The 12116-nt window shown below is 33.9% G+C and overlaps 1 protein-coding gene across 2 annotated transcripts; it reads right to left on the bottom strand.

Annotated features, from left to right (window-relative positions):
• Nucleotides 1-5489: 5489 nt before the first annotated feature.
• LOC149072533 (uncharacterized) lies at nucleotides 5490-10928 on the bottom strand. Of its 2 annotated transcripts, none has more exons than XR_016194376.1 (3): nucleotides 10835-10928; nucleotides 10601-10635; nucleotides 5490-7035 (listed from the first exon to the last, which is right to left on the bottom strand). XR_016194376.1 is itself a non-coding variant. In XM_089246407.1 (3 exons), exons 1-3 carry the CDS (start codon nucleotides 10896-10898, stop codon nucleotides 8324-8326), a joined length of 339 nt encoding a protein of 112 aa, XP_089102533.1. In that variant the 5' UTR covers nucleotides 10899-10928; the 3' UTR covers nucleotides 8256-8323. The 2 variants fall into 2 exon arrangements, 1 of the variants encoding a protein (XP_089102533.1); XM_089246407.1 differs by lacking the exon at nucleotides 5490-7035 and adding an exon at nucleotides 8256-8563.
• Nucleotides 10929-12116: the final 1188 nt, after the last annotated feature.

Below are 12116 nucleotides of genomic sequence, written 5' to 3'. Positions count from 1 at the left end.
TACATAAAAAATAAACAAAAATACATAAAAAATAAACAAAAATACATAAAAAATAAACAAAAATACATAAAAAATAAACAAAAATAGACATACATATACATCCACTCTGTGACCCTCAAGGGACTACTTGTCCTTCCACACAGAAGGTCGAATAATTTGTAATACTAAATTTCTATTTTTCAAGCAACCTTTATTATTGTTCTATTATCATAAACAATAAACAGTAATAATTTATGCTCGTGTGCACACACAATGATTGGATTTTTATAACATCACAAAAATATGTTGAAAAAAATTTCAAATTAACACAATAATTATAACTTGTTCATAGTATCGAACTTCGAATTTTGATTAGTGTTCATGCAAATTGTTGAAAATATAGATATTTATGATAGATATCTCTATGCACAAAAATTAAACACATGTATTGTAAAAGTTGGAAAAAAATATTTTTCAATGTAAATATTTCTATTGTATTAGTGTTTCAAATACAATGCTCTTCGCAAAATCAAAAATATTGTAATTCAATCTTTTATTAGTATGATTAGCATATTTTTGGAGCAGTGTAACTAAAACTTTTTTTGAATAGAGTTTTATTTGTTTTTGGCACTTGATATTCCATACTTAATCTATTTGAAGATCTGTTTCGATTCTTTATATTAACCATTCTTCATTTGCTATAACAAATTTTATTATTTTGCTGCCCTTCTCCCATTCTACTAAAATTTTTTGGCTACTGTCGCTCTGAACTTGCCCTCTATAAATATTTGGTACTGACTAATTTTATTGTGCTTTTATTGATTCTTCTTACAAATACTCGCCTATATGAAGTTTTATTTTATAAACTTTAAGAAAGTTTTAGTTAAAATTTTTAGTAACAATATACATAAAAGTATGCATAAAAGGGAGATGTAAGCATACTTTTACTTCACACTAAAATTACAGAAACATTTGGGGTAATGTTGAAACAAAATCCTGTAGAGCAGTGGTTCTAAAACTTTTGTCACTCCAGTTCCCTTGTCCAATTCATGATTGATCCGTGGATTCCCAGAATATAGTTGAATAGATATTTTCACAACCCTAGCTCACCACGACACCAGACAAAGGTTGGTGCTGCTGTAGAGTGGTGACTCTGTACAGTGGTCTAGCCCCCCCCCCCCTTCTTATCACTCATGCATGCTACAATCATTGGCGTACGCAAAAGAGGGTTTGGGGTTCTAATCCCCCTCAAGCCCCACTTTTATTGTTATTTTGCAGGGGAAAACGCAACCTTCCCCCTCAGAAGAAAAACAATTTTGAACCCAGGAGAAAATTCTGCGTACGCCTATGCCTACAATATTTTGTTATCTCACATTCCAGACCATGGGATGTCATTTTCAGATATTTTAAAAAAAAATCAGGATATAAGGTACTACCAGCTTTCTAAAGAGGCAAAAATTATTGTTATAGACAGGTGCACCTAAAAAGTGACTACTGCTGTAGGCAGGTTCAAAATACATAGAGTAAATAGGAATTTGGCCAGGATCAAAGAAAATATTGTTACAGGCTTTTCAGGTTTATCATTATAGACAGGTTTCACTGTATTCTGGTGATTAAAAAAGGTTGTGCACCATCAAAGTCAATCTCTGATAAACCAAAAAGTCATAAAGCACCAGATTGCCAGGTGAATTAGGTTGCAGACCCATGCTTCAGAAAGTATGAACATATATGATTGCATAGCTATCGTATTACATCAGCACTAGGCTAATTCTAATTGGAGAGATATATGCATATATTTGTGAAACGTTCACTATGAAATTTGAATCACTGCTTGAGTAATTTGCATCAATATTCCAATTTTTTTTAAAAATTCATATTAAGCTAGCCAGGTGCAAATGGCTTTGTTTTGTTTTAACTTGAGTAAACAGAATAGGCTGAATTTTATCATCGATGAAGCTTTATGCATTCACCGGAGTTGAACTCCTTACATTTCATACAGGAGTAATTCCATAATTCCCCTTGCGGTATCTTACTGGGAAACTGGTGATCCTAGAAGCATACTTTAAATTAGAAACATTACACAAATAACGTGTATAACTCAAATACATCATTCATGTTGCAGGGGGGGGGGGGTTGTAGTTTTAAAATACAAATACTTTTTAGGCCTATACAGACGCAATGTCCTCAAAAACCCAATTAGAAAGTTTTTGTCCTGTCTCTCCTGAGGCCAAAACTAACAATTCCACGTTACTAAGTGCAATATTCACTGAGTTGAATTAGAAAATCTAAGAAAAGTTGGGAAACATATAAATGAAACCTTTTTTAATAATATAAATTCTTCACTTTAATAAATTTTTATGTTAGAAAAATCTGAATTTCTTGATGCAGATTAAATACTACCAGCTGTTTTCTGCACTTTTTTTGCCGAGAGGTTGAAAGAGAAATATTGTATTGAAAAAAGTTCATAAAGAATAATTGTCAATGATTTAATTCTAAACCAAAAAATTCAAATGCTAGTGGGAAAATCGACATTTTTCTCTGTAACATGACCAAAAACTTCTTCCATTCCCCAAAATTAAATTGCTGATGAATAATATTTAAATATGCGGATTATATGATAAAAGAGTTTTTTCAGAGTGGAGAAATTTGTATCTCTGACCTTTATGTAGCCACAGATTATTCACAGTAAATTATGGTTTCTATTAACATTTGCAACTGCCAGCACTGGCCACATGCATAGCAGCTGGAAAAAAAAGAAAAAAATTAGTTAAATTAGTTTCTCAAAGAAAATAATTCTTTTTATATCAAAATACTCTCAAAGATTTTCTTGATAAACTCTGGGGGGGAAAAGCATCGTTCACCGGCTGGCAGTTTGAAAAATGCTTTTCTGTTTTAAAAAAATTAGGACGAAAAATAAATGAAAGATCGTAAAAAAATGAAGATGGAAGAGAGGAAAAAAGTAGCTTAAGCAAATCGAACGGCGCTTGAACCTATGATCTTCGCCATGAGAGTCCTACATCTACCTATTACACCACAGCAGATATCAAATTCTGGCTGTAATTAAATAAATCAAACAAAAAAAATGTTTCATTCAACTTCGCCAAGAGATGACCACCAGCCACAAGAAACATCATTTGATCATTTTTGTTGCACTGTGGTAATTTTCTGCATACAAGGGCTAATTAAACTGGGACCTACAATTTATTGCCGATTCTGAACATCAGCCCTTTTTTTAACACTCACTGAGGGTTTGGTGCGCTAACCACTCAGTGTGGGACTCCCTGCAACAGAAATTTTTTCTGTGGTCATGTCGCTGTATCTGTTGTACCCCTGTCAAGAAAGTTTCTGACAAGGACGAACCAAATATCGAACTCGTGACACCTCTAAACATCCTTTGGTACTTTAGGCGAGTATCTAACGGGCTACAGCACCCGTCACAAGAAATATGTATTGAATTTTAACTCAAAAATTAAGTTCATAGACGCAAAAAGACAGAATTTAAGTGTTGCAGAGAGATGTAGAATCTTTCTTTCACAAACGTTATTGGTTGTTGATCTCATTCTCACTACTTTTACGTTGGTACACAATTTCTCAATTTTTTATTTTAAATATAAAAAAAATTCCATTTTTGACAAAAGTTTTCATTTTCTATTGCTATTAAGGAGAACATTTTATACTGAAGTTAAACTGTTAGTGACCGTGAACTGCGATGTAGAGCGCCAGACCCAAAATTATTTATCTAACCAGATCGCCCGAAGTCAGCCGAGTAGGTTAATGCCCGTAACCACCTCAAATCGGCCCAGCTAGGGGGTATGGGTATGTTTTCGTGGGCTTTTGTCACCAACGGGAAATAAGATGAAAGCTCTTGTCAGAGGCGGGAACGGAAAAGACAACTGCAACGCCCTATCAATGGGATTTTAAAAGCTGATGCACTAGAATGCTCCTTGAGAATGGACTGATTATATCCAAGTAAAGTTACTGTCTTCCATAGAAGGAAGTGAAGAAGGTTTATTTTTGTTCATAGCAATACCGCATAAAACGAAAAGTACAGAGTGGAGGTTGTATTATTTTTTCGCTGTGTTGGCGACCTTTTTCGAAAAGACACTAGAAGATAACCAGAATCTGAAATCACTTGGACAATTTTTCTTTCCTTATACTAAATTTTTCTCATGTGCTGAAATTATTTCAAATTGGCCGGAACAGTTTATAACCCGAGAGTAAAACTACTTAAATTGAAGATAAATTTTATTAAATATACTTGACACAGGTGTGATTTATTTCTGCAGTAAAAAAAAATACTAAGAAAAACACATATGATATTATTAACCGAAAAAAGGAAACGACAAAATTGCTTATGCAGGTCTGATGGAAGATTTATCACAAATTCTGTAGATCGTTTCATTTTGTTAATGTTATTTTTCCCAAAAACTCGGAAAATTTTATCTCTCTCGCGCAGTTTCATAGAAACATGCATGTACACAAAACTACACCTTCATAAATACGTGCATTTCAATTGTTTTTTATATCATTAGTGTTTATAACACTAATAAAACACTCAGATTCATCATGACACCATACTAACCGGGCTCAATTTATTTGACACGGTGTGAAAAACTACTTGCTATCATTTCTCTGATCAAAGAATTTTAGACTAGTGGCAGGGCTGTCCTTAAGAGCATCATGGGCCGCCAGGCCAAGTGATTTTTCTGAGGCCCTACGAGGCAAATTCTCAAAATTTCAACTAATTCTCATTTTTGTGAGGCCCCTCTTCTCCTGAGGCCCCTGGGCCGTGCCCGGGTGGGGAAATTTTCCCTTTTTTGGTTCTAAGGACAACGGGATTGTTCACCCCCCCTGAATTGCAAGCACATCCACATCATGACCATGGCATACTCTGATCTGTTGTTGAACAAGAATTTTTGTGCTTTCAGAACACAGTGGACAACATATTTAACATTTCTTAAGTAAGTTGTAGTTATTTCTTCAATTACATTTTTAAGTATTTTTTCTTTACCAAATAAATTTGCATTTTTTTCAGGAATATTCATGTCAATTTTCAAGTCATTCTGACAATCGTTCCTTTTTTACATCGTTTTGAAATAAGAACCTTAGTTATAATCACCCTGTATATTGTAAATTATTGCTAATTAATCTGCATTATTTATGCTTCATTAAATACATTATATTCACCTAATTTTTATTACTTTTTGCAAAATAGCTTCCTAATTAAGCATACTGAAAGTAACTGGAGAAAATATCTTTATATTATATGATTAATAATAACATTAAAAGAATTTTCAAACACAAAGTAATCCATTGATTTAAGCAAAAAATAATTAAATTGCAAAAGTTGGTTTTTGTTAAAATGTAAGAAATATTTGTTGATTAATTAATATGGGAATACTGTTAATTACATTAATAAACATTTTATTCTAATTAATTATTAGAAGTTTGAATGATTTTTCAGAAATTTTATTGCTTTTAATGTTAATACTATTTAAAACAAAAAAACTGGTTTAAACCAAAAAAACTCAGTTTTTTGATTTTTTTTTTAAAAAACCGTTGTTTTTAACCAACCCTGCCTAAGACACTGGTGACATCAACGATGATGGTGACAATGAGAAATGAAAATGGCGCTAAAATATATAAGGAAAGCATGTAGCTTGAAAAATCTTGTCGCCAATGAAAATTTTTGAGACACACAATCAGTTGGCGACAAAAAATAATTGCCAAATTTGGCACAACCCTGCTTACAAAATCTTAGCTGGGAAGGTCAAACAAAAGACAAGGGAAAAAGTGAAAGCTCTGCTTCAAAGTTAAGGCATCGGTGGGATTCGAACCCACGATTTCCCTATAAAAGGGCGCTTTAACCAACTCAGCCACAATACCAACAATTTATGAAGCAAAACAGAAACCTGGTGAGAGCAAGAAAACAAGTACAAGGTCAGAAAAAGCAATGTAAAATTTTGCAAAGTGAGATTAAACAGAAAAAAAGGAAAGATTGAAAAATAAATTAGATGAAGACAAAATAACAAATATGGCCTGAAGCTGACAGTCCCATCAATTTAACTCCCATTAGCATGTAAACTCGAGTTCACATGCACTGACAGAAGCTTGTTGACATTATGAAACAGTAGGCTGCTGCTTTCAACAGCCATTTGACTTTATTTAACCTTTTAACAATCAATGTTCCCGATTATGAACAGCAGTTTCAGAGCCCGTTTACACAGGTTAAGAGATTTAGTAGTTAATTAAATTTAAGTTGACAAGTTTCTAAAAATTGTCCACACTATAAGTGGATTTAGTAAACGTTGATTAGATGATTTTCATAAAAGGGCCACTGGTGCAAGCACCTAGGTCTACTTAACCAAAAGATATAATCAGGTTTTTCACTAAATCACTTACCGCATATACTCGTGTACAAGATAAGCTTTTTTTGTTGACAAAATTGTTAATTTGGAGAGGGGGGATCCGCTTGTGTACACTGATCAGTTTTTATAAAGAAAATATCGACCCTCCTCCCCACTTCATCAAACAAATCATAAAGCCATATCACTTCGCATGGCTAGCTTAAAGATCTGCGACATCATTACACTACTTTAAATGGTATTACTAATCAGTAGAGTGATTTTTGTATCTATATTCAAACACTGCAGAACCAATGATGTTGAAACTAAAGCAAAAGAATCGAAAATGTTGTCGGCTTTGATTCCGGGGGGGGAGGACTTTACAGTCACTATTACATGTGAGTGTCAACTAGCCTTTCAAAGATTATTCAAGGAATTTATGAACCGAATGAATAATTTCCGGAAAGATAAAGAAACAACAAAAAGCAGTACCTTAACGAATCCTGACATCGGCCTAGTGTGCCAGTGGGTTCATGAGGCATGGAATAGTTTTCACCAAAATCATCAAATCCCTTAAAAAGTGTTGTATCAGCAACAAGATGGACAGAACTGAATATCGCGCCCTCCTCTTCAAAAGTGACGACGGCAATAATAGCACAGTCGAAGATGACGACACCACGCTTTATAATGACTCAGCTTCTCCGATGTAGAGCTTGGAAAATCGAAAGGAGAAATGGATTAGAAAGTTTGAATCAATTTTCATTATAACTTTTATATTAAGCATGAAAATATACAAAGTTTCTTTCCCTCTAAAATGCGCTGATTTTGGGAGTCTACTGATACATGGGTTCTCAATTTATTGTAGTTTTGGTGGTTCTGAAGTGAAGGGACTGGCGTATACACAAGTATATATATATTAATCACTCGCCAACTAAACAGAGTGTAAACTGCCCTTATCTGCATAGGCCTACATTTTAAAGTACTTGACAACTTAAAATTTAATTAACTACTAAATCCCTTAACATGTGTAAACAGGCCTTTATTAATTAGAAGAAAAAAAAAATTCTTACATCAAAGCGATTTTTTTCCCCTGAACGTGTGATTCCAAACTTAGTTTACAAAACAAATTTAATTGATTTCAGCACTCGTGCCATAAATTTAAATTGTTTAAATTGCCTGTTTTTAAAGAAAAAAATGTAATTTTTTCATTTCAGTTTCAATGTTTTTTATATGGACATGGTCAAATCTTGAAAAAATGAATTCTTTTTCCTCGTGAATTTATGGTTTCTAAACTGGTGATTTCCAATGTGGAACAATTCAAGAACGAGTTTTTCTATTAAGGCTTGTGTGTGGAATTTTCAGTACTCCCATTTTTTAATACCAATTCAAATTTATACTTTTTAAACAATTTCTTGATAAATTCTTTCTTTTCTAATTTTCTTTGAGAGAGATTTGACCAAGTGTTTTTAATGTTTTACGTTCCACGGACAGTTTGTGTGAATAAGATGAAGTCCACAGATCCCTTGTGCCATTAAAACGAAGTCCACGGACACCTCGTGTCAATGAAATGAAAGCCATGGACTTTTATAAAATAATATTCTGTATATAGCAATGTAAAAACTAGTTTTTTCCTCCAAGCTCATGGCTCCACAAGATGCCTCCTGGTCAAGAGAATCACTGCTTTTGACCAAATAAATGACCATTTCGACTCGTTCAACATGAGAGTTTACTTTTTGAATAACAAGAATTAAAAGTAACAGGGAAAAGGTCGGGGGCAAAGCTCCAGAGTGGCAAAATTTAGGAATGCAAAGCCCCTGATTGCAAAGGATGCAAAGCAAAAAAAAAGTTTTTATATTAAAAAAAACCACTTTGTTATGAAACTATGAAGTTCCTTGGGAAAGGAGGTCCAGTGTCCCCTTAATGCATGGGGCCTCATAAAAATGAGACCTGGTTCAAATTTTCGAGAGTAAGCATGTTAATTGGTAGGCAGTCATTTCTAGTCAGGGGAAGGGGGGCCTCAGAAAAATCACTTTGCCCAGGATCCTCTTAAGACGGCCCTGCCTTCCTTTGATGACGAAGGCTTTGATAAATAGGATGGCTGATTTGGAAACTGTGATGGTATAACTCTGGCCCTCAAATGTGGTCTTTCCAGCTTGACTCTTATGGAGACATTTTTTTTTCTCATTAAAAGCCTCGGCATAGAACTGGAAGTCTTGCTCAAGAAAATGCCTTTCACAAACCTACAATACAAGATAAATTAGAAAAACTATAGAAGCAATCTCTCGTAAATAATATTAGGTAAATTGAAATGTCATGCACTTGCATGTCAATGCAATGAGATTTGTTGTTGATAGTTTTCGAAAACTTTCTCATCCACAAACTTTTGCACTCTTTGTCTTCCAAAATAAACTGTAATCATGTTTCTTCTATCAAAAAGTTACCACAAAATCTATTCATGCTAATGCCGCCACTACTTATATGAAGAAAAACCTCACACACACACTGAGAATTTTTTACCACAAATTCACAAATCAATGAGTCCTTGACTATGTCAACTAATTTCTTGTCAGTTTTCTTGGGTTAGTTGATAATAAATTTCAAATATTACTCACAGAACACATTAAATGGTAAAATAATACGGACTGCAAAATAAATTCAAGGGGTCATCTGCATGCTCCGGTTTGAAGAGAAGCATCGAGCTCGATGAAGGGAAAAGAAAGAAAACAAAAATTAAGAGATCAGTAAAACGAGTGGTGCACAACGCATTTGACTCCTCCAGAAACAGTCGGCCATTCACGCCCGAAGTAAAACACTGCCGTGTGAGGCTTGTTGCACTCTCTAGGAAAACAGTCGAACTTGTTTTCTTATTATTGGTGAGTGGACGGCGTGTCACGCTGGACAATTCACTTCGTACGCGGCACAAAAAACCTGCTCCTACGAAAACCCGGCTTAATAATAATGGGGAAATACGTGCTTTAAATCCAATTATCACGGGTTATTGGCTGCTAAGGCTTTTTCCCTGTGCTTTGCTCTTTTTTAAGGACGTCACTTACGAAGTAAAAAAAAAAAGTGGCGAGAACTATTTGGAAAACACAAATTTTTCAAGGACTCTCACAGAACTCTTTAAAAAAATTCTTTTTCAAGGACTCTTATTTATTTTCAAGGACTTTCAAGGCCTTGAAAATGAACTCTTTTTTTTTTCAAGGACTTTTCAAGGTTTTCAAGGACCGTACGAACCATGTGTAATATCATGTGTGAAAAAATTATTAACCATTGAATAGCAACTCTTTTCTTAGCAGGAAAACTTGAAAATTTCAGAATTAGAATAACTATACTGTGTATATAATTATTTGGTGCGATATTATAAATATTTGGTATTATATTTAGGAAATAATAGTTCAAGCACACACAAAATAATGAATTGGAGAATCTTGCCTTGCTATATTTTGTTGGAATAAAAATTTTTTCTGTTGATAGCTTTCGTCCATTTTGCTCTCACATCATCATTGCAGGGGAAACTATAAACTTTAACTGAGGGCCCATTTTTATAATTTCCATTACATCGTGGAACGCAGCATGAAGTCGGCATCCTTAATTTAAAATTATCATTAAACTATAAAAATGATTTGAATGATCTTTTATAATGAAATTAAATCGAGACATGTGGCCACGAGCATCACCATCACATGCGATGTCAAGTGTACAACTGGATCTGTACACTGGACAATAGTGGATCTTCTGTTGCTGACGTCACGAACGATAGCGAAAGAGGTGTGCAGGCCATCTCAGTTTTCGAGGGTTACGGTATAACTCTCTCTTGAAATCCATAATCACAGTGGAATTTCGGGGTTAGTGAGCATAATTTGCATGTAAACCAAAAAACTTGTATATCAAAATACATTTCCTTCATGAGAAATAATGTAAACTCAAATTTGTTCTACAGCAGTATTCTTCACACCAGCTGTGATTCTTTCCAAAGATAACGTGCAGATTCATTTTTTTTATATTATTGTGTTTTTATTTATTTTATATTAAAATCTAGTATTACAGAATGATACAAGAGAGCTTGGGCTTCACTTTTAAATCTTGCTTGCATTAACACTTAAAAAGAGGGTGAGAAAAGTCTTTCATGGGCTCCATAAGCTCAGAGAGGGTCTCAAATCATACAAGAGGAACCAAAATGACAGGTGCAACAATTGAACTTGGTCACATTTATAAAAAAATAAGGCTAAAATAGAAATACTAAAGAAAAGAAGCTTAAAATTAACTGCACTTACCACTAGAAAGCCTTGGAAGAGTTTCACATTCATTCCTGTAAGAGTGGAGGGGGTAAATATAAACTTTACGAAAACAAATAGTGTCCATTACAAAATATTTGATGAAAACAATCATTTTTAACAAGTTGCAATAAGTAAAATAAAAGTTATTTTTTAACAAGTTAATAAAAAATAAATAAGTAACAACCGACTGATTCATATTCATACAGGACAGAGGAGGGGGGGGGGAATCACCTAGGGGCGTAAACTTTCCACTGCTTGCAGCCTTCAATTTGCAAGACAAATGCTTCAATGTCATCTAATGTGGAGCAAAACCTTTAGATCCCGGCGGAGTTAAGTAACTGCAAACAAACAAATACACTTATTTATGATCTAAGTTTTTGCTCTTTCTCAAACAAGCAAGAAAAGATAAATCAAGGACTATTAACAAACAAACTGGACCAGATACAATGTGATTACTGTAATACAATAAATCACCAACAAACTTACACATTTGCCCCAGTAAAGCTAGAAAAATATTCCTGCAGGAGCAAAGTTTCATAATTGACTTCTCTATTGTTGGGGATTGAGCATCCGAACTGAAATACCTTTCTGTGGAAGAAAAAAAAAAACATATGGAATAAACTGGGATAGTACAGCGCACAGCAGAAGTTAAGACACAACAGTGAACGAACACTTCAAATTCACTGTTAATTACAAAAAACCTAAATTATTGAATATATAATGAAGATTATCACACAGATCCCCTTCTAAAAATATTATTTGATTACCCAAAATAGTGCTGTAATTTGAAATAAAAATAAGTTTTTGCAAAAAAGAGAGATCAATGTTCACAAAAGTTTAGACGCAATAAAAAATCTTTGCGATTAGTCATCCACATATGCAAATTCTCTACTAATGATGTCATCACTTCAGTATTTATGTTATAATATCAGTTATTAAAGATGCTGTGAGCTATAACGAGCAGTTCTGAAAAAGTAAACCGAATATGGAAGTTAAAATTAGAAGGGTAGACTATTTCAGAAATTGCAGTTCTCTCACAATCTTTTAAAATGTCTGTCCACAGAGTATTATCTGGAGATGGAAAATATAGGGAACAACACACCAATCAGGAAGGCCACGCATTACAGATAAAGGAGATGACAAGAATCTAAAGACTGGAATCTACACAAAGGATGACTGTGCAGCAATTTAAAAGCTTGTCTGGACTCTCAGTGTGTGAATGGATACAATTCGTGAATGTATATGGGGAAAAAAGTATGGTATTATTTCAAAAATTATAAAAAAAAATCAGCTTGTGCATAAACACAAAGATTACAAAGGGCTGACAAGTGTGTGCCATATGAAGCCAAATTAGTTATTTTAAAAGATAAGAAGAGAAGCGACACTTAGATGGGTCAGATATTGGAGATAATATTCGCATGATTTGCGCAAGGAAGCATAGACTAATTGTAGTCTTAGGCCGGGATTACACTACAATAAAAGTTTAATACAGGTTCTTTTATAAAACTTGAAA

This window comes from Pholcus phalangioides, unplaced genomic scaffold, assembly GCF_987345545.1.
Source record: "Pholcus phalangioides strain wild (caught in Gottingen) unplaced genomic scaffold, Ppha-v1.0 ptg000017l_1, whole genome shotgun sequence".
Classification (NCBI taxonomy): Eukaryota; Metazoa; Arthropoda; class Arachnida; order Araneae; family Pholcidae; genus Pholcus; species Pholcus phalangioides.
This window is presented reverse-complemented; position numbering and strand designations above follow the sequence as displayed.

Coding starts and splice junctions, on each gene's coding strand:
- LOC149072533 (XM_089246407.1), bottom strand. CDS start 10,898: ATGACATTGAAGCATTTGTCTTGCAAATTGAAGGCTGCAAGCAGTGGA. Junction 10,636..10,834: donor TGGAAAGTTTACGCCCCTAG/GTGATTCCCCCC, acceptor CCACTCTTACAG/GAATGAATGTGAAACTCTTC. Junction 8,564..10,600: donor TCTTCCAAGGCTTTCTAGTG/GTAAGTGCAGTT, acceptor CTTGTATTGTAG/GTTTGTGAAAGGCATTTTCT.